The 25486-nt window shown below is 39.1% G+C and overlaps 1 protein-coding gene across 2 annotated transcripts in view; it reads left to right on the plus strand.

The window, feature by feature from the left end:
- tnfsf10l (TNF superfamily member 10, like) overlaps positions 1-24534 on the plus strand; it is a 103721-nt gene extending 79187 nt beyond the window's left edge. Inside the window, exons 3-7 of one of the 2 annotated variants that reach the window (XM_041779851.1) lie at positions 14899-14935; positions 15025-15132; positions 18703-18866; positions 20058-20168; positions 20251-24534. In XM_041779851.1, coding sequence (XP_041635785.1) covers positions 14899-14935; positions 15025-15132; positions 18703-18866; positions 20058-20168; positions 20251-20436 — 606 coding nt within the window. In that variant the 3' untranslated portion in view covers positions 20437-24534. The remainder of the gene's footprint in view (positions 1-14898; positions 14936-15024; positions 15133-18702; positions 18867-20057; positions 20169-20250) is intronic. The other variant, XM_041779853.1, reaches the window with a different exon arrangement.
- Positions 24535-25486: the final 952 nt, after the last annotated feature.

Consider the following 25486-nt stretch of genomic DNA (forward strand, 5'->3'; position numbering starts at 1 on the left):
CAGCACAACTCATTGCAATGCTACTCATTGCATCGTAACACATCAAAGCAAAATGCAAAGCATCGCATTGCAACCCAACTCAACACATTGCAACACACTGCATCTCAAAGCATCACAACACATGGCAAGCATCACGATGCACTTCAAAGCACATCACATATTGCATCACAAAGAAACACAGTGCATCATTTTGTAAGGCACTGTAACACAACTCATTGCAGCCCAACGCATCTCAATGCATTGCAGCATGTTGCATCACGTTGCAACACATAACATCATAACATATCTCAACGCATTGCCACACATCTTAATGCATTGCAACCCATTGCAGACCATTGCAATGTATTGCAACACATTGCAATACATTGCATCACAAAGTAAGACAAGGCAATGTAACAGAACTTATTGCAATGTATCGCAAAGCATCCCAACGTGACACATAAACTTTTATAACTTAACTCATTTTATCACAACACATCATATCAAAATGCAACGCATTGCATGGCATTACATCGCAACACAAGCGAGTGTAACACATCGCATTCTAGCATATCACATCGCAACACATAATAATGTATCACAACCTAGTGCATCGCAGTACATTATAAGGTAATACACAGCATCACATCACATTTCAAATCATTGTAAGGTATTGCAGCACATTGCAACACTGCATCTCAAAGTAACACAACGCATCACAAGCATTACAGTGTATAGCAGTGCATTGCAGAGCACGTCACATATCGCGTCACAAAGCAACACAATGCAAAGTTTTGCAAGGCACTGTAACACAATTCACTGCTGCCCAACGCATCCCAGTGCGTTGTAGCATGTTGCATCACATTGCCACACATGACATCATAACATATTTCAACGCATTGCCGCACATCCTAATGTATTGCAACCCATTGCAATACTTTGCATTGCAAAGCAACATATTGCAAAACATCACAATTCATCAAAACCTATTGCAAACCATCATAATATATTGCAACTTGTTGCATTGCAAAGCAACGCAATGCAAAGTATCTCAAGGCAATGCAACAGAACTTATTGCAATGCATCCCAATGTAACACACGACATCATATTGCATCACAACATATCATAGCACATCTCATCACATTGTAACCATTAGTGGTTGAGTTGCATTGTGGGTAGTGTAGGCTCTGGAGTTTGGCATAAATGAAAGACGGTAATTTGCTTTAACTGAAATTCTTTCCATTTCTGTCAGTAAAAACTTGACATTATGAGTCAGACTTCTTCACAGCAGTGTGATACTAAAATGTCAGTGTAGACTTATAAACCATCTTAAAGTAAATTTATCTACAGTTTTGTAAAATGGTACAGGAAAATTTGCTGGTTCAAACATATGAAATTGAAAAATGCTTCTTTTCCACATTTTCTGTCGGTAGAAATAGAATAGAATCTTTTTTCCTGGGATCAAACATGACATCTTAAGGGAACTTTTGGTCTCTAGCCTTTGGTGTTTTACAATATTACATCTCACTCTACAGATTCACTTTAAAATACTCGAGAGTTTACACAATACAGATATCATCAGATGCTTTCAATCCTTGTGTGAAGTGATGCTGTTTTCTTCCCTTTAGCACAACTTCATCATTTCAGACATGAGCATGGAGAATCACCTGAGGGTCAATTTTTCACGGTGGCTCAGCCTGTGGAGCATCCATCATTGGTGTGGCTCAGGGGGAGGGGGGGGTTACAGCTGTGCAAAAGAAAAACAGTTTTAAATGGAAGGAGGCAGATTGTTGACACAGAGGCGCTTAGTTTGAATTAAAGCAAATATGCAAGAAATGCTTGAAAACATCCAAGTGTTACATTTTAATTTGTGATGTTATCTCTGTGGAGCTTGTGCCAGCTTCCTTTGACCAGGAAGAAGCTAAAACTCTAAGTGCATTCCTTTTTCTCCAAATCGACATACCAGTCTGGGCTTAAACAAAGTCCGAGTTGCTTATTAGCCACATTGTGCACATTTTCATCTCCATATTTGGTACACATTCACTCATACAGTCTCCTACCTCAGGTTTTTGTGCACTGCAATTACCAGAAATCAGCACATGAAACCTGCACAAACAGAGAGAGAGAGAGAGAGAGAGAGGAATGAGTAGCCTCTCGGACCAGATTAGGCCTGATAAGACTCTGTAGGGTAACACACACACACACACACCCACACCCCCACACACACACCCACATACACACACACACAGCGAGTCTGGGCCTGTCGGGGTCGAGCAGCATATTAAAGTATCTGGTTCCAGCTCCTGCTAATCTGCAGAAGAAACGCTCCTTCATGTGCATACTTGTCCCTCTTTCACTCTCCTTCTTTTCCTCTCCCAATCCTCTCTTTCACTCCTCCTCTCCTTTTCTCCCTCTCTGACGCTCCTCTGTATTTCCCCTACTTTTTTCTGTCCCTCATTCCTCTTCTTCTCTTGTTTCCCATAATTGTCCATCATCTTTCACTCTCTGGTTCTTGCCTTTTTTCCCACCACCACCATTTGACTTTTGGCACTGTCAGTTCTGCTTCTTGCAAATCATATTATAAGTCAGAATTTATGAGATATTCTAAAAATTTAAATGGGGTATAAAGCCATAATAATGGGACTAATTTATCTTAATCTGATGATCCTTGATCTTATGATTTGATTTCAGATGTCCAAGAGTAAAGTGTTTCAGGCTGCAGCTTTCCCAGCTGTGTAATCACCAGGGTTTTCATGGTTTAAAGGGGGCGTTATCCATTTTTCCTCTTTTTTTTCTTTTTCTTTTTTTTTTTTAAAGATTTATTTTTGGGCCTTTTCATGCTTTTATTTGATAGAGGAAGGACAGCGGATAGACTCGGAAACAGGTAAGAGAGTGGGGAGAGACATGCAGGAAAGGGCCACAGGCCGGATTCGAACCCGGGCCGCCTGCGTACATGGGTAGCACCCCAAACCACTTGACAATCTGCGTTCCCATTTTTCCTCTTTTTAAGGTACACAGAAAACTCTAACTACTGCCTGGTGATTGCATGCCACACAATTCCCTCAGTAAATGTACAGTGGTGGGTCAGAGAGAACAGCTGGGGTGCATTTTCTCTCTTCTATCTCCACATGCTTTAATGTGCACGTGCATGTGCTGTTTGCACATGTGATTTTTGGCTCAGGTATCTGTGTATTTTTGTAATGCCCACAACAACAGAGTAAAATTGAATGGATTCATAAAGCAAACCTCGACCCATGGCCATGCAGCTCCTTTAATAATAACGCTAACCAATCAAACAAACCAAAGAAACCAAAGCCTGATCGGGTTTATCAGTATGACATTATTTTCGTGTGGGCGTTCATATCAAACGAGGTTTTTGTTTGGCATCATGAGGTTTGAATCTGGGGTTTAAGATTTCTAGAGTTTTGACAACTTTTGGAAAAGTTGCAGTTCAATTCGATACAGATACTCCTGCCATGAACTCTGCTGATCTTCCCGTGTTTTCATGACGTTCCATCATCTGGTTAGAATTTAGATTTCTAAGATATTTTATGACTTTATGATTGGGTTTTTCTTCAACACTACTGATGTTTACAAGCAGAATCAGACGAGTCACAGTGATGTGTGATATCAGCACTCCAACAGACCAGAATACAGAAGAAAAAAGAAGGGAGAGTGGATTATATTTAAGCTTCGTCATATTTTCGTGAGGCTGGAAAAACCAAACAGTCTATGTTGAGGTTGTCTACTCTCTTTTTTGAATTGCTTGATTCATAATCGTTAATTTGGGGGCGGAATGTTGCCCCATTCGTGTCTGGTGCAGGAGTCTAGCTGCTCAACAGTTTGGGGTCTCCTTTTTGGTTTATAATGCTCCAAATGTTTCCATTGCTTTTGAACTGTGCACTGATAACAAGCTTGACAGTCCCTCTTCTCTGTGGTCTACAGGACATGGCATCCATGGTTTCCAAAAAAGAATTTCAAATTTTGATTCATGTGACCACAGAACATTTTTCCATTTTTGCACCACTCCATTTTATAAGAGCTTTGGCCCAGAGAGGATGGTGGTGATTCTGGATCTTGTTCACATGTGGCTTCTTCAGTTTTTACTTGCATTTGTGGATGGCATGGCCAACTGTGTTGACTGACAGTAATTTCTGGAAGCGTTCTTGAGCCCTTGCAGGGATTTCATGTCTGTTTTTAATGCAGTGCCAACTGTGGGCCCAATGATCACAAGCAGCCAATATTGACCTTTGGCCTCGTCCCTTAGATGCAGAGATTTCTGCAGATTCTCTGAATCTTTTGATGGTATTATGGACTGTGGATGGTGGGATATTCAAAGTATTTGCGGTTTTACAATGAGGAACATTGCCTCCGTACATAACAAGTCATGTTACTGACCTGCTGCCAATTAACCCCTTAAAGCCTGTGGTATCATATTTGACACTACCTTTTGGGAGACCTCTGTCTTATCAGCACGATCAGTAATTTCCTGAATATAATCTGATTTATTGTAAAAATGCCCTCCAGTGGATTATCAGGAAATGCCCAGTCCATCAAATGTCATACAAACACTAGATATGTGAATTTGTATTGATTTTTTTATTTTATTTTATTTTGGAAGAAGGTTCAAATAAGCATCTCAGTTCCAAAAAATTTGATTTTTTTTCTGGCTATTAGTTGAGGATATAGGCATTAAAAGGTTAAAAGTGGCAAAAGGGGCAGTATACGAGGTTAAATAGGATTAAAAAGTGACAGAAAATAGCAAAAAATGGGTCGTAATATGCAAAAACGAGCAGCAGAAGTGGTGAATAGGGTTTTAGAAAGTTACAAAAACAGTTAAAAGTGGCAAAAATTGGTGGGAAAGGTAGTGAATGGGACTTCAGAAGTAGACGGGCTGAAAGTAGCAAAGAATGGGATGGAAAAGTGATGAAAAGGGGTTGAATTATGGCAAAATGGGTAAAATGAGGCAAAAAAGGCTTGAAAATGGGGAAAAGTGATGAAAAGTTGCAGACAATGGTAGCAGAATGGACAGAAAAAGTGGTGAAAAGGGGCACAAGTAAATTATTTCAACATGCATTTGTATCATCTATTAATTACAACTGGGGAGGGCCCAGTCCCTGGGTTTGTCAGGGGCCGGGGTAGACCTGGTCCTGAGGTTCAACCGGTTAAAAAACACTGATTTATTGCACCAAAGCAGTGCTAGTGCTGCCCTGTATCAGACTCTGTCTGTCTGATGGCTCATAATCCAGTGTAAAAGCCAAATCAGTCATAAATAAGCCCCTCTAATCCTCCCAACTGTATGACAGTATGATATTTAAAGTTCTGGCTGGCCTCTGAAGGTAAAACACCTGCTGTGATGTCATTTTCTAAATTTAAGAAGATAAGATGAGCCAAAAAAGAATTTTAAAGGACTGACTCATCCACACAGTGTATATCAAACTTTAATTCCCCCCTCTGATTCTGTTATTTATGCTTCTGTTTTTAACTTTTGGCCAGACAAAGAATGACGTGAAGAAATCTGACTATTTTTATCTTGTCTGTTGTTCTGAACTGGGTGAAAGTTCGGCAGAGTTCGGCCTTTATTTGTTGTTGTTGTTGCAGCTGGAACAGTTTCTAGGCTTGTGGTCCTGGAGATGCTTCCCTGGTCTAGCCTCTCTCTCTCTCTCTCTTTCTCTCTCTCTTTCTCTCTTGCTCATAAGGTCGCGCTCTCAGTGAGCTTGAACTTTGCGGCTTGTCACATCAGAGCCTGCGGGCTGATTTACTGGAAACAAAAGCGACCCACTAAACAGAGGCAGGAGTGTAGAGTTGCACACGACTGCTAAAACCCTCGTTATGGGCAAAGATCTGACTCACATTAACACGGCTTACTGTCTGGCAGTAGGGAAGGACACCCAGAAGCCTTTGCTGCTCAAGAGGTTGAAAGGGCATCACTGGAGCAGCTAGAGTCAGACATTTACTGCTTAGAAAATCAAAAGGATTTCACTGAGTGGAACAAGGAGTTTACTGGGTTAGGTTTAGGCGAGAATTTTTGCCTCCTTTCACCCAATGAAAGTTGTAAAAACACAAATCAGGAGCTAGAAAAGCTTGAAGTAATTTACCAGAGGTCATCCCAGTGACCTTTTCAGTCCTGTCCTTGACCCCCTTTACCTCTCTGGTCTTAGACTTTTAAACACGAGGTGAAGGTAATAACCCAGAGAGGCAGAACGTGAAGCTGTCAGACATCCTTATAGAGACTATTGGAGGGAGAACAGCGCTGGCTCTTATAACTGATATGTCTGACAGAGTATACGGTCTTATCCGTCCAGAGAGCCCATTTTGAGGCAGGAAGATTGATTAACTCAAACTCCTACTCCTTGGTTGCAGCCACATACTGTAAACCCCTCAGCGCAGCCAAGAAGGAATGAATCATGACCTGGATCAACGTAAACGCTCTGATCTAACAAACATGGCAGTCAGAGGATAGTTTGGAAGGTTTCAAAATGCAAACGCAGCAGAGTAGAAGAGAAAAGCTCTACTAAAGACTGAGTCTAGTGTTTTTACACAGGAAGTTAAGCAGAGCTAAAGTTAATGCTTGATCAGGCGATCTGAGTGGACAACTCTTTAGGCTCTCCAGCCAGAGTTTAAGCCTCGTTCTTAGTGCCGTTTAAAGGCATGATATCACACCCTTGTGATGTTTCGCCTTCACAATAAGCAAGAAGTCACAGAGGTGGTAACAGGATCAGCAGAGCCAGCAGAGGAGCAAGCACATGAATGTGGAGTAGAGCCCAAAAATTCCAGTTCATCCCAAAAGTGCTTGATGGAATTGAGGTCAGGGCTCTGTGCCGGCCAGTAACGTTGCTCCAAATTAAACTCGTCAAACCATGTCTTTATAGTCCTTGTCCTAGTCCTATAGTCATGTTGGAATAGAAAAAGGGCCTTCCCCAAACTGTTTCCACAGAGTTGGAAGTAAAGCATTCCCCAAAATGTCTTGGTCTTGGTCTCCACTGGAGATGTGGGGCCTAAACCAAACCCTGACAAACAGACCCATAGCATTATCCATCCTCCACCAACCCTTACAGCTGACACACTGTAGTCAGGACGGTAGCATTCTGCCAGCATCCGCCACATCCATACTGGTCAGCAAGTCTACTTAACAGCAGCAAATGAGACACGTAGGGCAACGGGGACTGGTTTGTGGTTTTTTTCTTGCATTTTTGCACTGGTACTCTGAGAAGATTTATAGTATATTGTATATAGTATTTAAGTATAGTATAGTATTTATATTCTAGTTTTATTAGGGTGATTATTTATTCATGATCAATGTGACTGTCAAAGTGTTTTTCATGAGTAATGCAAATATTGATAATATGTTTTTAGATAAATATATCAATATATATTGATACATATTGATATATATCTATATGTATCTATATTTAGAGAGAGAGATTATGATGTATATGATAAATATATGACATGATATATAAATACATATATATCTGTTTATTTGTTTATAAATCTTCAGATCTATGTATACATATATTCTATGAATTTATTTTTTCATTTATATAAATATATATATGAACATATATAAACAAAAAGTATATATTTGTGTATGTATATATATAAATAAAATACACTTTACCTGCAAAATATATATATGTTGTATGTATTTTGTATGTAAACATATAAATTTATACATTCCCTACAAATACATATACATATGTAACATATATATTTATATTTATACATATATGATAAATATATGACACATATAATGTATATAAATATATATATAATATAATAAATATAATATGTAAAATGTAATAATATAAAATCTAGTTTGTTTATAATAATATAAATCTATATCTTTATATTTATTTATATATTTAAATGTCTATATATATACATCAATACATATATTTCTATTTATTTATTTCCCTAATCTTGTCATTTTTATATATATATATATATATATATGTGTGTGTGTGTATATGTATATATATATATATATACATACATATACACACACACACACACACACAAACAGTATATATGCATATATACAATTTTGTATATAATGGATGGATGGATTGATGTTCTTGGACAACATCGAAGTTTAAGAGAAAAACTTAGAAAAAGAGACGTTATGGCTTTGACATGTTTAGTCATTGAAGCTAATAAAGTGCAAAAAAACTTTAAAGTCTTGGCCTACAAGATACGATAACTCTCTCCAGGTTTCTGACTCCAGATGGACTCCAGCTGTGGTGGAGGTTGTGGTTTATAGACATTGAACTTCTTTTTACTTCTTTTTTTAAATAAAATTATTCAACAGGTTATATTTGTAAAAATTTGTGCCAATTTTTAAAACTTAATCTGATCAATGGCACGAAAAAGAGATGCAAGTGTTGGAAAAAAGGGAGAAAGAGGTGAAATGTTGCGTAAAGAGTGAGGAGACATGGGCTAAGGATAATAAATGAAGGGTGATGAACTGAAGCATTCAAGCAGCAGAGACAGACAAGCCCGTTAAAATCATTGTAGAATAATTATAGAATTTAAAAAGGAGACAAAAATCAAACTCTGGGTATCTCCTGTGCCTTTAACATAGAAAAACAAACTAAGAACTGTGCCCAGATAATTCAAAGTTGGTGCTGCTTGATATCAGTGTGGCCTTCCCAATTAGTTTTCTCACTGTTTTGAAGATGGTTCCAAGTTTATGTGCCTATATGGTAGCAATATCTCACTTCTAATGGCTGGTATTCAACATTTATGAGGTTAAAATTGGTTTCACCGGCATGTTGTTGCCATTAGCACATTGCTTCAGTGTCTATAGCCCTTATTATCGTGGATTATCCCATATGGTAAGCCAGGTTTGACCTTTCACTGAAAGGGAAGGGTAATTATTTCAAGCTGGGGCCGTTCAAACAGAGCATATAATTCAAGATAGAAGCTCCTTTAATCGGAAATGTATCCCACTGAAACCATTCAAACAGTCCAGAGAGGGTTTGATCTGTTCACACCTGATGGATAAACTGTGTTTATCCAGCTGCTTCGCTGTAAAATCTGTTTCTTGTTGGGTAAAGATGAATGTTTTATGGCCTTAGTGGATGGCTCTTTTGGGGAGTTTCCATCACGCTTACACTTGCCTCCTTTAAAGGGTCGTCACAGGAAATATAGACTCACCGACTGATGGAAACTTTCCTTTATGTCCCATCAATTCAACTTTAAAGAAAGAGATCTGTATGCCATGGATTTATCTTTATATTCTTCATTTTTAACACAAGCTTTTGTCCAACAGACTTCAAACTTAACCATGTATTTCCCAGGGGGCTGTAGAGTTAAATGCAACTATTTGAACCATGTTTTAGAATCAGTGCATGTGTGTTGGATCAGTAGCATTGGTGCTAGCATCCTGGCTAACAGTTCCCTCATTTTGGAGCTGAAAAATGTGTCTGAGGCCATTATTGATTCCTGATGTTCAAATCTGTTATTTGTGAACATTTTTAACCTCTTTTCATCACTTTTACACCTATTTTGCCATAATCTCTTTCAACTTTTAACCCATTTTTTGCCACATTTAGCCAGGTTTTGCTATTTTAAACCAATTTCACTACTTTAGCCATCATTTTCCCCTTTTAACCTATTTTTCCAATTTTTTATCAGCTTTTCACCATTTTTATCACCGATTTTGCCACTCTGAGCCAATATTCAGCAACTTTTAACCCATTTTGTCTATTTTATCCTATTTGTGCCACTTTTCTGCTTATTCCATTTTCACGTTTTAACCTCTATTCGCCACTTTTTAATCACTCATTCCTGCCATTTTTACACTTTTAAACTGCTTTTCACCATTTTTACCACCCATTTTGCCACTTTTTTCTTTTTTTAACCATTTTTTGTAGCTCATCCCTTTTTTCCCATTTCCTTACCTGTTTTTTGCCACTTTTAGCTACCTTTCACCACTTATTTCTGTCAATTTGTGCCACTTGTAAACACTTAGCTGCTTTTCACAATTTTTACTGCCTGTTTTCGCACTTCAGCCAATATTCTGGCCCCTTTGTCCCATTTCTGCCACTCTTTCACCACCTCTTACCACTTTATTCCACCAATTTGTGCCACTTTTAACCCATATTTGCCACTTTTTAACTGCTTTTCAACAGTTTTTGCCACTTTTAACCCATATTTGAATCATTTTTCCTGCTTATCCCTTTTTGCCCCTTTAAACCTGTTTTTGCCACTTTTTACTACTTATTTTTGCCATTATGACACTTTTTAACTGCTGTTCACCATTTTTGCCTCCAGTTTTGCAACTCTTAGTCATTTTTTGCCACTCAAATCAGTGTTTAAACCATTTTTTTTACTTATCCCTTAATCAGTATTTGCCGTTGTTAGCTACTTTTAACTACTTATTTCTGCCAATTTTGCCACTTTTAACCACTTAACTGCGTTTTCACAGTTGTTGCTTCTTAAACCAATAATTTGCCATCCCAGTCACATTTTTGCCACTCTTTCACCACTTTTCCCCATTTTTTTTGCCACTTTTCTCCTTTCTTTAATCATTTTTTCTGCTTATCATTTTTGCCTCTTTTTGTCACTTTTTGTCACTATTTACCCCTTATTTCTGCCATTTTGACACTTTCTAACTGCTTTTCACCATTTTTGCCACCCATTAAACTACTGTCTTCCTTTCTCAACCCATTTTTGATGCGTATCCCTTTTTTGCCTTTTTACATCTGTTTTGCCACTTTTAACAATCTTTCACCACTTTTTTCTGCCAATTTGTACCATTCAACTGCTTTTCACCATTTTAGCTGCCATTCTTTTGCCACTTTAGCCAATAATCTGCCACCTAAGTCCCATTTTCTTCACTCTTTCACCACTTCTCACCACTTTTTTCACCATTTTTTGCCACTGTTAACCATTATTAGCCACTTTTTAACAGCTTTTCCCCAGTTTCTCCTTTCTTAAACCATTTTTCCTATTTATCCCTTTTTTTACCTCTTTTTTACCACTTTTCACCACTTTTTTCTGCCACTTTAAACTGCTTTCCACCATTTTTACCACCCATTTTGCCACTTTCAGCCAATAATTTTCCACTGTAAGCCAAATTTTGCCACCTTTCTTCCACAAATTTTTGCTAATTTCTACCTTTACGTTGCAATTACTTTAGCATTTTTCTTCCTTCTACTTTATTCCCTGTTATCCTGACATCTGTGCACATCATGGCTTAGCTATGAAGTCTGATATTACTTTCCAAATGGGTTTAATGTGCTCATTCACATTGTTAACATTACCAAAAAAAAGGGGGGGGGGGGAATCTGTTTAGATTTTGAAAACGCTTTATTGAACAACAGCATAAATACATAAATAAATAAACACATTTTTTTGTTGCTTGGATAAGAGTGGTTTTATTCCATGGGCCCCCAGTTTGGCCAGGCCCCAGACTGCTTTCCTCTATGTCCCTCCTTATGGTGCCCTTGGGCATCTACTGAGTAAAATGTCCTTTTGCTTTTAAGGCTGGGGAAAAGATATCTTGATGGCAGTTGCAAAAGGTCACAGTTTTACACGTTTAAGTTCTGCTGTATAAAATGTTGTGCAGTCACCCCCTGATTTTGTAGGGAACATTCTGGTTGTGAAGAAGCATCATTTCTGCAGGAATCTGCCCCAAACAGGTGTTATATTTTTTAGAGCCTCTGTGATTACTTCTGTCTCTCCTTGCTCTAAATATATTTGATATGTAACTCCATACGGTGTGTAATATCCAGGTGTTAGGAGTAAAAACACAATGTAGGGACTGTAACTCTACATGATGGTGGTGTTGGGTTAACCATGCGGCCTGTCATGAGGCTCAGACGGAGAGCTTCCACCGCTGTGAGGAACATAAATTATGCATGCAGCCTCCGCAGCTGATTTCACTCTTTAGCCATCCGAACGTCTCCCATGTGAGCTTTTAGGCCTAAAAGACGGCAGCCATGTTGAACTTGCAGATTGAAAACATGCCGCTCCAGAGTCACAGCCGGTCCAAGTGTCTGAACGCTTCAGCCTCCTCTTTTTCTGTTCACTTTTCAGGCACATGTAGGAAATCTGGTGGTAATTTTCTCTTATTCTTTCATAAGTGCGTGGGCGTGCGTGTGATTTTCCTGCATTCACGAGCGGAGGAGCGTGAGGCCGAGGCTGGCAGGCTACATGAAGCGAGACGGGTCTACACGGCCAGGCCGACGCTCTGTGTTGGGTACCCCTTGGAGTATATAGGGTACACACGAGTGGGGGGCCCTTCTGCTTACATTCAAACACCCACTCTTGAAAAACGCACGCCAAACCCCAGAGCGATCACGTCCAATTTGCAGGTTGGGTTGAGTGTTGGATGCAGGAGGAGCAGGCCCGCTGCCAAGAATAACACGGCAGTTAGAGCGAGCTGACCATTAAAAACAGCGGCGTAATTAATCATTTTGTGGATTTTGTGGCATTTCAGCAAATTAATCAGTGAGATTTATACGACAGGGGGTTCGGTGCCTTGATTTGGGGCACGTCAGACAGCCTACATGACTAGAAACAGGTAATTTAATGTGTGACCTTTGCTTTTAAGGTGAAGAAACAGCAGGAATGTAAATAGGGGAAACAAAGAGAGTGAGAAGCAAAGTGGTAAAAGAAGTGCGACAGAGAGAGAAATGCAGAAACATGGAGTTAAAATAAAAAGATGGGGTGAAAACGGCAGACAGGAGAGATAAATAACAGGAAAAAATGATGAAAGGGCGATCTGAGTTTGATTTACAAAGTGGCGAAGACAAAAACAAGGCTAAGCCGTCAGTGCAGAAAGCATTAGCATGAGAGAAGACGAGTAAGTGAGTGTGTGAGAGTGAGATAATGCATCCGTCTGTTGGCGGCCGTGCGTGCGAGCAGACGTATCTCTGTGGCAGGGCTGCGTCCACATGTGGGGAGGATGAAACAGAAGGATGACAGAGAGGAGCGAGAGAAGTAAAGCAGACACGGAGCAGAGAGGAGAACATATGGAGCGTTTATGGATGGCATGTCTTCAAACTTCAAACCAAACTCAGACTTAATGACGACCTTTTAGTGTGTGATGTGGCAATTTTATGAAATTTTAAAAGTCACTGTGTAAACTTTAGTATCTGACAGCGATGTTGAGACACATTTAAGTGAAAATGTTTTAAACAGTCATGTAATGTCTGGTTGTGAGCTTATTTAGGAGTATTTACCATGAAAAACCTTGTTCTACAGTGATGGAGAATTGCAGACAATAAGCCCCAGTAATGACTATAGCTGAGTCTAACCCAACCATAGGATACAGCACTGGAAGGTCCAGTACGATACAATAGAATACGATATGATACAAAACCATAACATACAATACAATCAATACGATATGATAGGATATGATATGATACAATAAGAAACAAAACCACAGGATATGGTATGGTGCGATATGATACCATACAATACAAAACCATAATGTACTGTAAGATACATTGCAATACAGTATGATACAAATTTGCCGATCCGTATCTGGTGTAAAGACAGTTCATCGCCGCAGTATGTACACACAGCTTTTGTTTCATCCAGACTTCCATTAGGCAGCTTTTTAAATCTAAATTAGTTGTGAAGCAGACCTGGGTCTGTCTCCTTACTCATCACGGCTGGCTGTGTTTGACCTGCCTTTAACCTTTTTCACCCCAGGAATGTAAACATCTGCACAGGAGGACTACAGGAGGAAGTTGTGGTCAAATGATAAAATTGCGTTATTATTTTATTAACACGTTAAGCTTTCCAGATTAATCACAAGCGTTAATGCGTTAATACTAACAGGCCTAATAGAAACATAAGGAAACCACAACATACAGTTCAGTATGATACCATACCATACAAATAGAAACCATAAGACACATTATGATATGATACAAACCATAAATTACCATACAAAGGATATAACACAAAACTATTAAACACAGTTTGCGATACGTACCATAACATATGATACAATAAGATAGGACATAAAAAGAAACAATGAACTATGATACAATACAATACATAACAAGACAAGCTGTGATAAAATGCAACAAGAAGATCCGATCTGATACAACATGATACGATATAATCAAGATAGACTACGATACCATATGATGTGATGTGGTTCCATACATTAACACAACAACACAAGACAAGATGCAATAAATGCAGTAAGATACAACACAACAAACATACAGTATGATCAAGAAATGTATCAAATTGATGTGATGCCATAGATTATGTAATGCAACACAGTACGATATAAATGATGCAACACAACATAACCAAATTAATACATTATGATAGGACTGATGTGTTACGTACAATATATTACAACCAATGCAATGTGTTACGTTATGTAACATTAAGAGACATTATAATATATTACAATACCTTGAATTATTGTGTGTTACAATTGTAACATGATATGTTACAAAAAATGTATTATGATATGTTACGTTACAATATGGTAAGTTATGATACAATACATTCTGTTACATTATGATACATTGCATTAAGTTGTGTTAAATTCTGTTACGTTATGTTGCGTTACGTTACGATGTTATAGTACAGTTTGGTACCGTGGTATGTATTTAAATTTAAACCACCACTACTGTATGTATAATCTCTGCACCCTTTAATTATCATGATTGAAACTTTTGGCCTCTTTTTACTATTTTAATTTCTTTGAATAAATTTACAAACATTTTGACTGGAATATTTATTTTTGCACTGTTACAGCACTGCATACTTTCCCTATCAGTGTGGCATATTTAATGAAACTAAAATACCAATGCTCCCAGTCCAATCTGCAGCAGACAGTCACTTTAAATATAAAGAACAATAGCAGGTCGATTTCTGACTTCATAAAAGTGGAATAAACACCATGGCTAATCATCCTGTCTCTTTTCTTTCAGGTGACGGAGAACATCATCTCCAAACAAACCTTCATAGGTCGGTATCTGTCTCCTCTCACACACAAACACAGACCACGATGCATCTGCACCGTTCCTGACATTTCCTCTCCTTCCTCTCTCCCTCAGAAGCGAGGACAATGCCTCGCACTTTTAACAACTCGGGGTCAAAGTTCATGACCTCGGTAGCCCAGAGGCCGTCGGCCCACTTGACCCTCAGAGACTCGGGATCTCAAGGTGAGGCGGGGGTCATCGGTGTGGGTCAAAGGTTTCAGGAAATATGTGAAACAAGGAAACTGAATCTCTTTAAAGTCACTTTTATGTTTGTCAGTATGAATTTTACCAAAGTTTATCATCTTTCCCAAAATAAATTTCAAGTGCTTGCTTTATTTTTTCATTTATGTCGACTTGATTTTGTTTAAAGTGCCATTAAGATGAGCCGTCTTTTTTAAGGGTTAAGTAGTAGACATACAAAATCACAAACATAAGCAAAATGATTCACACATTTGGGAAAAACAACTATTGTTCATCTGTTGTAATAATAATGTAATAATGTAATAATGTTCACAATCATCTTAAGACTACTCTATAAAAAGACAGATACTTTCCAAAAAGCTTTCTGGAGTTAACACACATCAATGTCTGCATATCTGCTTGTCATCTTTGCTGCTTTTCTCAACATTCACAGTAAATAGGCCACATCTGTGATCTGTTTGTGTGCATTGAGATCACTGAGTAGATTTTCTGTCATTCAAAAAACTTAAAACAGTGATTTATAACCTTAATTATGACAGCCAAGTGTTTAAAAAGGGTAAACAAATATATAGGTACGGGACAGGGTGGGCTCTGGTGTTATCAGGCCGTGTTTTTAGGCCCTATCTAAGCTGTAATTTGACTTTTTGTACCCTAATTCCAAAAAAGTTTGGACACTTTTAAAAGGTTAAAATATAACATAATACAGTGATTTGCCAATCCCTTTCAAGCCATGAATACAGCACAAAAACAATACTGTAAGTGTTCAAACTGATAAACTTTGTTTTATTTTGTTTTTTTAAATAACACATATTCTGAATTTGATGCCTGAAGAATGTTCCAAAAAAGGTGGGACTGGGGCAAGAAAAGTCTTGGAAAGTTGTGGACTGCTCATAAACACCTGGAACATCCCTGGAGCAGGTTAATTAGTAATGGGGGATAACACCATGTGACAGGAGCACTCTTGAGTCTTAGGCTGGCCACACATCTGCACACTTTTCAGGATTATTTGTCTGAATAATCCTCAAGTGTGTGGTGTCAACAACATTATTTTAACTGCTCCAAAAGGTCTCAAAGGCTTCCAGACCTTAAATCATAAATATCGATTCGAGGTTGCTTGGACCTCAGTTTTTCTCCTTCTCTGTATGGGACTCACTTGGAAAAAAAAAAAGTACTGTTTTCATTGACAAAATCCCAGCATGCAGAAGTCTATGCATGCAGTATAGACCCGTGTCCCATTGAAAATTAATGGTGCATTATGATGCACAAAATCAAGCATGACTGGGAAATAATTCCACCTTGATTTCTTTAATAGACATGCTCCTGTCCCAACTTTTTTTGAACGTGTTGCAAGCATCAAATCAGAATGTGTGTATATTTCCAAAAAACAACCATGTTTATCAGTATATGCATTAAATATCATTTCTTTGTGTCACATTCACATTCTGCATGGGTTACAACACCATGGCTTCATGATAAAAGAGTGTGACTAGACTGTTCTGCATGCAGTCTCATTGAAAATGAATAATGCTTTATGAAGCACAATACAAGCATGATTGGAAAAGAGTTCCACCTTCAATTCTTCAACCATTGAGTTTCTTTAGACTGTTGTAAGAAGAAAAGGTAATGTAACACAGCGGTAGACATGCTCTGTAGCACCACATTATGTAATAATGCCCCATTATGTAATAATGTCATAAATTTTCAAGTCATTATGTAATAATGCCGCATTTTGTAAGCCACTAAGCGGTTAGGGTTAGGGCAAGGTAGTAGGTTATACCCTGGAGCCCACCTTAAGTCCTAGGGTTAAGGTTAGGTGTTTAGTCTAGAGCCCTGAAGGGGGGTTAGGTTTAGGCATAAGTCATTAAGTGGTTAGAGTTAGGGCAAGGTAGTTGGGTAGGGCACACTAAGTCCTATGGTTAGGGTTATTACATAATGTGGTGCTACATTCTCCTGTCCCAACTTCTTTGGAAAGTGTTGCAGGCATCAAATTCAGAATATGTGGTTCGGGGCACGTGTTCATAAAAGGATGAATATATCCTTTAAAGAATGTCAAAGGGCGGTTTTATCCATTACTCACTCCTTTCCTGTCAGTCTTCCAGTGTAATCTCAAAAATGAAACATGAAGTTGAACAATGAATGATTCGGCCTCTTGTGTCTGAGCCATTGTTCCTCTAATAAACATCACTTCCTGCTCTCTAGAGGAGTTTATACTTGAAGAACGTGCTGAATCAGTGAGCTTTGACATGGAGTAGAGCGATAAAACAGACATTTATGTCATTTATAAAGCAAAGCTGAGCGTTATGTGTCGTTAAACGCAGTATTCAGAGCTGGAATGCGCACCCTCAGTGCTATCAGGTCTTGGTATTGTTTCATCTCAGAGTGGCGTGCAAGCTGAAGGGTGTTGACAATCTGGCAGAGGCCGACTGATGTTATTTCCATCCAGCTGACAAAGGCAGTGATGGCGTGTATGTGCTGAGAGTGCGTGTGCGTTGAAGGAAGGAGGAAGAGAGGGTGAGGTTCACACATTCAGCCTGGAGTTCTTAGAAGGAAGTAGATCGGGGGAGGGAGTCCACCATTGGTGTGTTTTCTAATAAGCTAATATCTTATTAATGTGAAGTGAACTGCAGCCAAGCCAGAGCATGAACACACCCAGACAAACTCAGATTCACCTCTCTGCAGAGATTATGTTCTTTAAGTGTGCAACTTATTTTCAAATTTAAACGTTGTGCAAACATCTATCTGTGCATCCATTTCCTACTGCGCTTATGCAAACATACACGGTTTTATTTACATATACTGTAATAACTAATGGCCAGCAGAGGGCAACTCTACTGGCCATGAATAAAGCCATGTAACCCTATAAATAACCCTATAGCTGTGTCCCAACTCAGAGATAGTCATTCTAAGGATCAAGCTTTTGCAGCAAGCATAGACAGCCAAAGCTGCCCTGAAATGAGACAGTCTTATATACCAAGGTTTCCCCCATTTATGTCACCAATTGTCCTCACCCTTACTCTTTGTTTCTAAGCACTGTACTGGAACTAGCTAACATAGCTAAGCTAGCTAGCTAACGTCACGTCATTATTTCAAACATAACTTGTAGCGTTAAGGCCATTTTTTTACATATGGTAGCTGTTCAGTTGAGTATAAACTAGTTCCTTGCAATTACACATTTTTTTATTGTGATTATTCTCAAATATTGTTATTGTTAATTACAATTATTCTGCTTTTGTTGCATTTTTAAATGTCTCTATTTTGCATCAAAACAATTTAAGCCTAACCAATCCTTTTGGATACAGGCATGCTTTTATTTTGAAAAACAAAAAGGAATTTTGGGTAGATCTATGTTTATAGAATGAATTGAACCACGGAAAGTGGAACTTGAAGAGGAATTAAGGGAACTTAGGTCGATTGTTAAGGAAGAAAAAGATCACAGTAATCATACTGGTCCCAAAGTGAGTTGGCCCACTGCCTGACCAATCCAGGCCTGGATAACTAAATTCCAGGCTACAGATCTGTATCTCACCACTCTTTTCTCCATCTTACCCACAGGGTTCCCTCCATACCAGATCCCCACAGCGGGTCTCCACCAGTCCTGCCGTCATGTGGTCCGTTCGTGGGCCAATCAGAGCTTCGGAGCTCACCTGCACAACATGACGCTAAACAACGGGAAGCTGCGAGTGCCCCAGGATGGGCGGTACTACCTGTACTCACAGGTGATTTTGCTTTAGTGTGGTCTCCACAGGGGCTTTCATTTGCTTTGATGTAATGTTATATCATCTTTCAGTCATGCATTTGCCAACACATCTGGCCAAAAAAAAAGCACAGTTCAGGGTCCGAAGTAGAATTTACAAGTTCAGTTGATTATAAACAAGGTTTTGTGTTTTTATATTACAACCCCAATTCCAAAAAGTTGGGACACGGTGTTGAATGTAAATAAAAACAGAATGCAATAATTGTCAAATCTCATACACCCATATTTTATCCACAATAGAACTGAACAACATATCAGCTGTTGAAAATGAGACATTTTACCAATTCGTGAAAAAAAATTAGCTCATTATGAACTTGATTGTAGCAATACATCTAAAAAAGTAGGGATAGGGAAATAAAAGGCTTATGAAAAACATCTGGAGAGCATTTTGCAACTGATGGGCACCAGGACAGTAGCATGACTGGGTATGAAAGGAATATTTTCAAGAGGCTAAGTCTTTCAGATGTAAAGATGGGTAGAGGTTCAAGAATCTGCAAAAAAGTTTGGAGCAATTTCACAAAAGTTTTCCTTAATGTAATATTCCATCTACAGTACATAATATCGTCAAAATATTCAGAGAATCTAGAGAAATCTCTGTGTGCAAGGTACAAAGCTGAATGTTATTATTGGATGTTTGTGATCTTCGAGGCCTCAGGCGGCATTGCATTAAGAACAGGCGTGATTCTGTACTGGAAATCACTCTGTTGGTCGTGACATCCACAAATACAAGTTAAAGCTGTATCATGCAAAGAAGAAGCCACATGTGAACAAGATCCAGAAACAATACCATCGTATTTCGGCCAAATCTTATTTAAAATGGATTGAAGCAAAATGGAAAACTGTTCTGTGGTCACATGAATCAGAATTTGAAATTCCTCATGGAAACTGCGGATGCCGTGTCCTGTGGACTGAAGAGAAGAGGTACCGCCCAGCTTGTTATCCTGGCACAGTTAAAATCCTGCATCTCTGAGAGTATGAGGTTGCATTAGTGCCTATGGCAATGCTAAACCACATCCATCACCACAGCATGCTTCACAGTAGAACCTTTTTGGGGTTGGGGTTGTACTTCAGAAGTGAGCCATTTGTTTAACCGATTTCCTTCTTTCAAAGAGGATAACCATACTTGTGTTTATTCTGATCATCTTCCCTCCAGGTGTATTTCCGTTATCCGTCTCCAGCAGCCAGTGACGGAGACCAGCGCAGCGTCAGCCATCAGCTGGTGCAGTGTGTCTACAAGAAAACTTCCTACCCCAGCCCCATACAGGTGTGCAATCCCATTTCAACTGTCCTGTTGAATAAGACAAGTTGTAAGACATATTCTTACCTTGGTTTTTCCATCCTTGCAGCTCCTGAAGGGGGTGGGAACAAAGTGCTGGGCCCCAGACGCCGAGTATGCCCTCCACTCCGTCTACCAGGGAGGACTGTTCGAGCTGAGGGCCGGCGACGAGCTCTTCGTCTCCGTCTCTTCGCCAACCATGGTAAACGCTGAAGACTCCTCCAGTTACTTCGGTGCCTTCCGCTTGGACCTCTGAGAGGAAGGGATGGAAAGAGAGATGGATGGATAAATGGCTGGACTGGGGTCTCTAGAATGTCCTTCGACTGAAGTAGAATGGAGCTGAATTTCCATGCTCGACATTTGCTCAAACGAATGCATTGAAGGATGGATGGACTGGGGTTTAAAGGCAGCAAATGGACAGGAAGACGTGGGACTGAAACCCAACCATCAAGAGCAAGATCTGAAAGATTCATGTGCAATTACTCAAAAATAAATGTGAGGGTATCGATTTTCTGATGATTCTTGGGGAATAAAATCACCTTTTGGATGTCAAAAAGAGAATTAAACCACAGAAAAACCTAAGTGCCCAAATAATAAGCCCACCCATGCCGCCCGTATCCCAAATTAACTTGTGAATCTCAGCACATCTCGCACATTAACGGCCTTTTATGGGAAGTAATCAGCGCCTTGGATTTGGATTCCAGACGGGAGAATGTAAACACAAAAAAAACTTGATCCTGTGCATCAAAGATGTGAGGAAGGACTGGTAAGAGAAGAAAATCCAATCAAACCAAAGCAAAAAATGTGGAATATAACTTTTTTTAAGCGTGCCATGAGAGTACTGTATATATGAATGGCTATGAATGAGTTTTGATAATGAACTGTGGAGATTTTTAAGTGATTCTTATGTATTTTCTCTGACTGGACTTTAAACCACTCTGACTTAATGCAAGGATGTTTTTAAGGGGCAGAAATGTTTGCTTAAGGACTGAAATGAAACTGTGAGAAGCAGCAAACAGAGACAGTGCCTTTGGAACAAAAGACTGCAAGGAAAGGAGGAGTTCAAATGATTCTTGTAAATGTCAATACGATTGAGAGGGGAATGCAGCTCGACCAGTCTGTGTTACTGCTCTCTCTCGCTTTTCCTCACCATCTCTGTTTTCCTTTCCGTGTCAAGAATTTGGTTGATCTCGTCTTTCTTGTGACGCCACATTCAGTTTTTGTTTTGAGGGTCATTCGAGCAAACAATGAGAGATCAACTAGAGAACAAAAGACATTAAGAATCAAAACATGGCTGCAGATGCACATGCAGAAAGAAGGGCTGCTGCAGCACAAAGCAAACTTCACATGTCAGCATGTTCGGGTGATCTTTGAGGTCGAGTGAAAAAGTTTTCTTTTGACATTTAAGTCATGAAAGCATCCCTCTTTAACAATGAACTAAAACCATTGAAATGCGTTTAATGACCACTAAAATGTCTCAGTTAAACCAAAACATGTTTGCTCTGTGAACCACTAAAACCAGGTGTTTCTTTTATTAAACCTAACTTGGCATGAAAGGCCGGTGTTCATTTACAGCTTGTTTTCAAAGCTGGCATGGCTCACAACCTCAAAGTGCTGCTCTCCAGCGCTGTTTGTCACAGGATTACAAAGGTGACTTCTGCTTCCCTTGGTAGTGACCACAAGGTCGGTTTGAATAGCTACCTGTTCCTACTATTTGTTTAAATACCAACAAGAAAGCATTCCCTGGCATTAGCAGTAGCTCTAGACCTTGAAATGCCCAAATTCTCTGCCGCCATTGTTGTTGACTAAACCCTGTCCCTTTGATTTGATTAGCCAGTGACAATAACAAGTCAAGAAGCGGTCCAAAAGTTGTGCTTTTTTCTGTAGCAACAGTTGAAGTTGAGGGTGCTTTTGCCCTCATGACAGTGAGCACTGAAAGCGTTGAACTACATCTGTTTTTTAATTTGAAATGAGTGCCTGCAGTGCAAACGCTAACCTTTAGCTACTTTTTTAACATTGTTTCCACTCTTTCAGCTAGGCAAGGATAAATTATTTAATAGGAAGTCGTCTAATTCATGGATACCAAGGATACAGGTGGATTTCCAGAACTATAAAACAATTCCCAAAACAACACGACCAAGGTTTGCTTTATCGTAGTTTAATGAGCTACTCAGATAGTCGCTGTTAATCTGTTGTCATGCCAAAAATGACTTCTAGAAAACACTTTAGTAACACTTTATTTATGCCTTTAGGCCCTAATTACCTACTAATTTCTCAAGAATTGCATAGTAATAATTTACCTAGTTTTAATGTATTGGTCATGTAATTCTTTGTAATACTGTGGCAATTCTCTGGTAAATAGATGGTATTTTACCTTAATCTCCTAACCCTAAAAAGCACTTGAAAATTATTTAGGAAGGACTCACTTTAATTTAGGGGCCAAAATTGAAAAACATAGTTTGGAATTATCAGGTGACTTATATAGAAAATGATCATCTTATTTCTAAGAAAATACTTAAAGATAAAATACCACCTAATTACCAGAGAATTGCCACGATATTACAGCGTTAGGTTAAGGATAAGAGTTACGTTAAGGAAGTTAGGGTTAGGGTAAATGCCACCTAATACGACAGAATTGACACAATATTACAAGTGTTAGGTTTCAGGTAAGAGTTAGGTAAAGGGGGTTAGGGTAAATGCTACCTAATTACAAGAGAATTGACACAATATTTTGGCAAGTAGGGTAAGAGTTAGGGCAAGGAGTTTAGGTTTAGATTAAGAGTTAGGGTAAGGGGGTTAGGGTTAGGGTAAATGCCTCCTAATACAAGAGAACTGGCACAATATTACAAGTGTTAGGTTTAGGTTAAGAGTTAGGGTGAGGGGTTAGGATAAATACCAACTAATTTCTAGAGAATTGCCATAATATTAAGAGGCTTACGGTCAGGGGTTAGGGTAGGGGGTTGGGCTTGAGATAAATACCACCTTACTACCAGAGAATTGCCACAATAATAAGTGGTTTAGGGAAAGGGGTTTAGGATTAGGGCTAGAGGTACATGGTTAGGGTGAAATACCACCTTATTACCAGAGAATTGCCACAATATTACAAGGAATTACTTGGTACTTGAAACGTTTTTACTAGTATTTTTTTTATTAATAATACTTACTTTATACTTGGTAAAAATAACATCTTATTACGAGGTAATTACCACCTTATTCTTGAGAAATTTCTGGATAATTACACTTATAACAAAGGAATTACTAGGCATTTAGGGCCCATTGTTACAAAGTACCAACACTTTTTGCCAAGCTTTTGTAACATTTAATGCATGTAAACACATCACAACGAGAGTAAAGTCTGGGAAAGAGTATTATAGTGAAACACCTTCTCAAACAAATGAAGCAAAGTTAAATTTCCTCGAAATCCAAACCAAGTTTAGACAAGACGCAGATGCAGAAAAGAAAGAACTGGACGGAGTGAGAGTGGATATTCACGGACATAAACCATGCACGGACTAGCCCAAACTCAACCCCTACATGCCTCTGTAGCACGCACATGTACATTAAGGGGATGTACACATCAGCTCGCGCCACATCCAAGCTTCTCTGCAGACATACACATCATCCAACGCTACGTCTAGTGCAAAGACACAAACTCAGTCTGACACACACTCATTTATCTGCAGCGTCTCGCCTCCCTGAGCCGTCTGGTTGATGTCAGTCGGAGGCATGCAGGGAGTGAACGTGTTTGTTCAAAGGGCTCGGTTCATACGGACGACACATAAAACGAGGTCAAGTGTACACAAATGTTTTTAACCTCTGCTTTGTTTTACCATAGAAGCACCAGCAGACTCTTTTTAAAGGTGAAACCAGTCATTTTAGCGCTGTGGTTCACATTTACCTGTGTATATACTGTGCAAAAACAGCCACTCCTGTGTATTTTTGGCTTCAAACTGAAGTGAAGTTTTATTTTGTGTTTGATTGCTGTTTTAGCAGCTTTTTTTTTTTTTTTTTTTTTTTTTTAAACGGCTGGCATGCACCCAGTCACGTTTTTTGGGGACTTTCTCTCATCCCGACATCTCACACTCCATCTCAGTTGGACTTAAGTTGGTTTATTATCCTGGGTGAACTTCAACAATCTTTTTTTTTCTCCTTTCTTGCACTCAAAACAAAGAGTTCATTGGAAACAGTCCAGCAATGATGATAATGCAACACTACAACAGCATAAATCCCCGGGCCCAGCTGGGAAAAACTTGTGCATTGAATGTGTCTGAGACGTGTTTGTACTGGACGGTTTTGTAGCTGTGAACATGTGTAGCACATTGTTGCTGAGAAAATAAACAAATATTTGAACATTCCCTGTGTATGTTGGAGATTTACAGTGTGGTAATGTGGTGATAAAGAGAGCACCTCAAGTTCAGGCCCCCCAGTCAGTATGCATTTGGTAATACTATGGTCACAGGAAGGGCATGGAAAGTGTCTAAATATGGAACAAGGACTGGGAAAAGTGGGGTTTAGTATTTGCCTGTTGATAGATTGGTTGCAATGAATTAAATACAAAAACACAGTAATATTTTGTATATTTTAGTCAAACTCACCAGTCTTACAGAACCCCCATCTACACTATATGACAAAAGTATTTGTCCACACCTGTTATTATTGAATTCAGGCATTTCAATCAGATCTGTTACCACAGGTGTATAAAATCAAGCACCTAGCCATGCAGTCTCAAACGTCTGGTACTGTGATGGACACCACCGTTCCAATAAAACAGTTTTTGAAATTTCATCCCTGCTGGATATTCCACAGTCAACTGTTCGGGATATCATAAGTGGAAGTGTTTATAAACAACAGCAGCTCAGCCACAAAGTGGGAGACCACATAAAGTCACAGAGTTGGGTCAATGACTGCTAATGTGCATTGTTCGTAAAAGTTGCCAATGCTCTGCTGATTCCACAGCTGAAGAGTCCTGAACTTCCACTGGCATTAATGAAAGCATCAAAACTGTTCTGCTGGAGCTTCATGGAATGGGTTTCCACAGCTGAGCAACTGCATGCAAGCGTCACAACTTCAAGTGTCAGATGGAGTGGTGTAAAGCATAATGGACTGTGGAGTGGCGGATCCCACTTCCCTTGACTGCACTGTGCCAACTGTGAAATTTGGTGGAAGAAGGATAATGATATGGGACTGTTTTCAGGGGTTGATTTAGGTCCCTAATCTCCAGTGAAGGTCATTCTTAATGTTTTAGCATACCAAGACATTTTGGGAGCAGAGCATTGTCCAAAATGTCTTGAGCCCTTGTCAATTTT

Source organism: Cheilinus undulatus, linkage group 22, assembly GCF_018320785.1.
Source record: "Cheilinus undulatus linkage group 22, ASM1832078v1, whole genome shotgun sequence".
NCBI classification, from domain to species: Eukaryota; Metazoa; Chordata; class Actinopteri; order Labriformes; family Labridae; genus Cheilinus; species Cheilinus undulatus.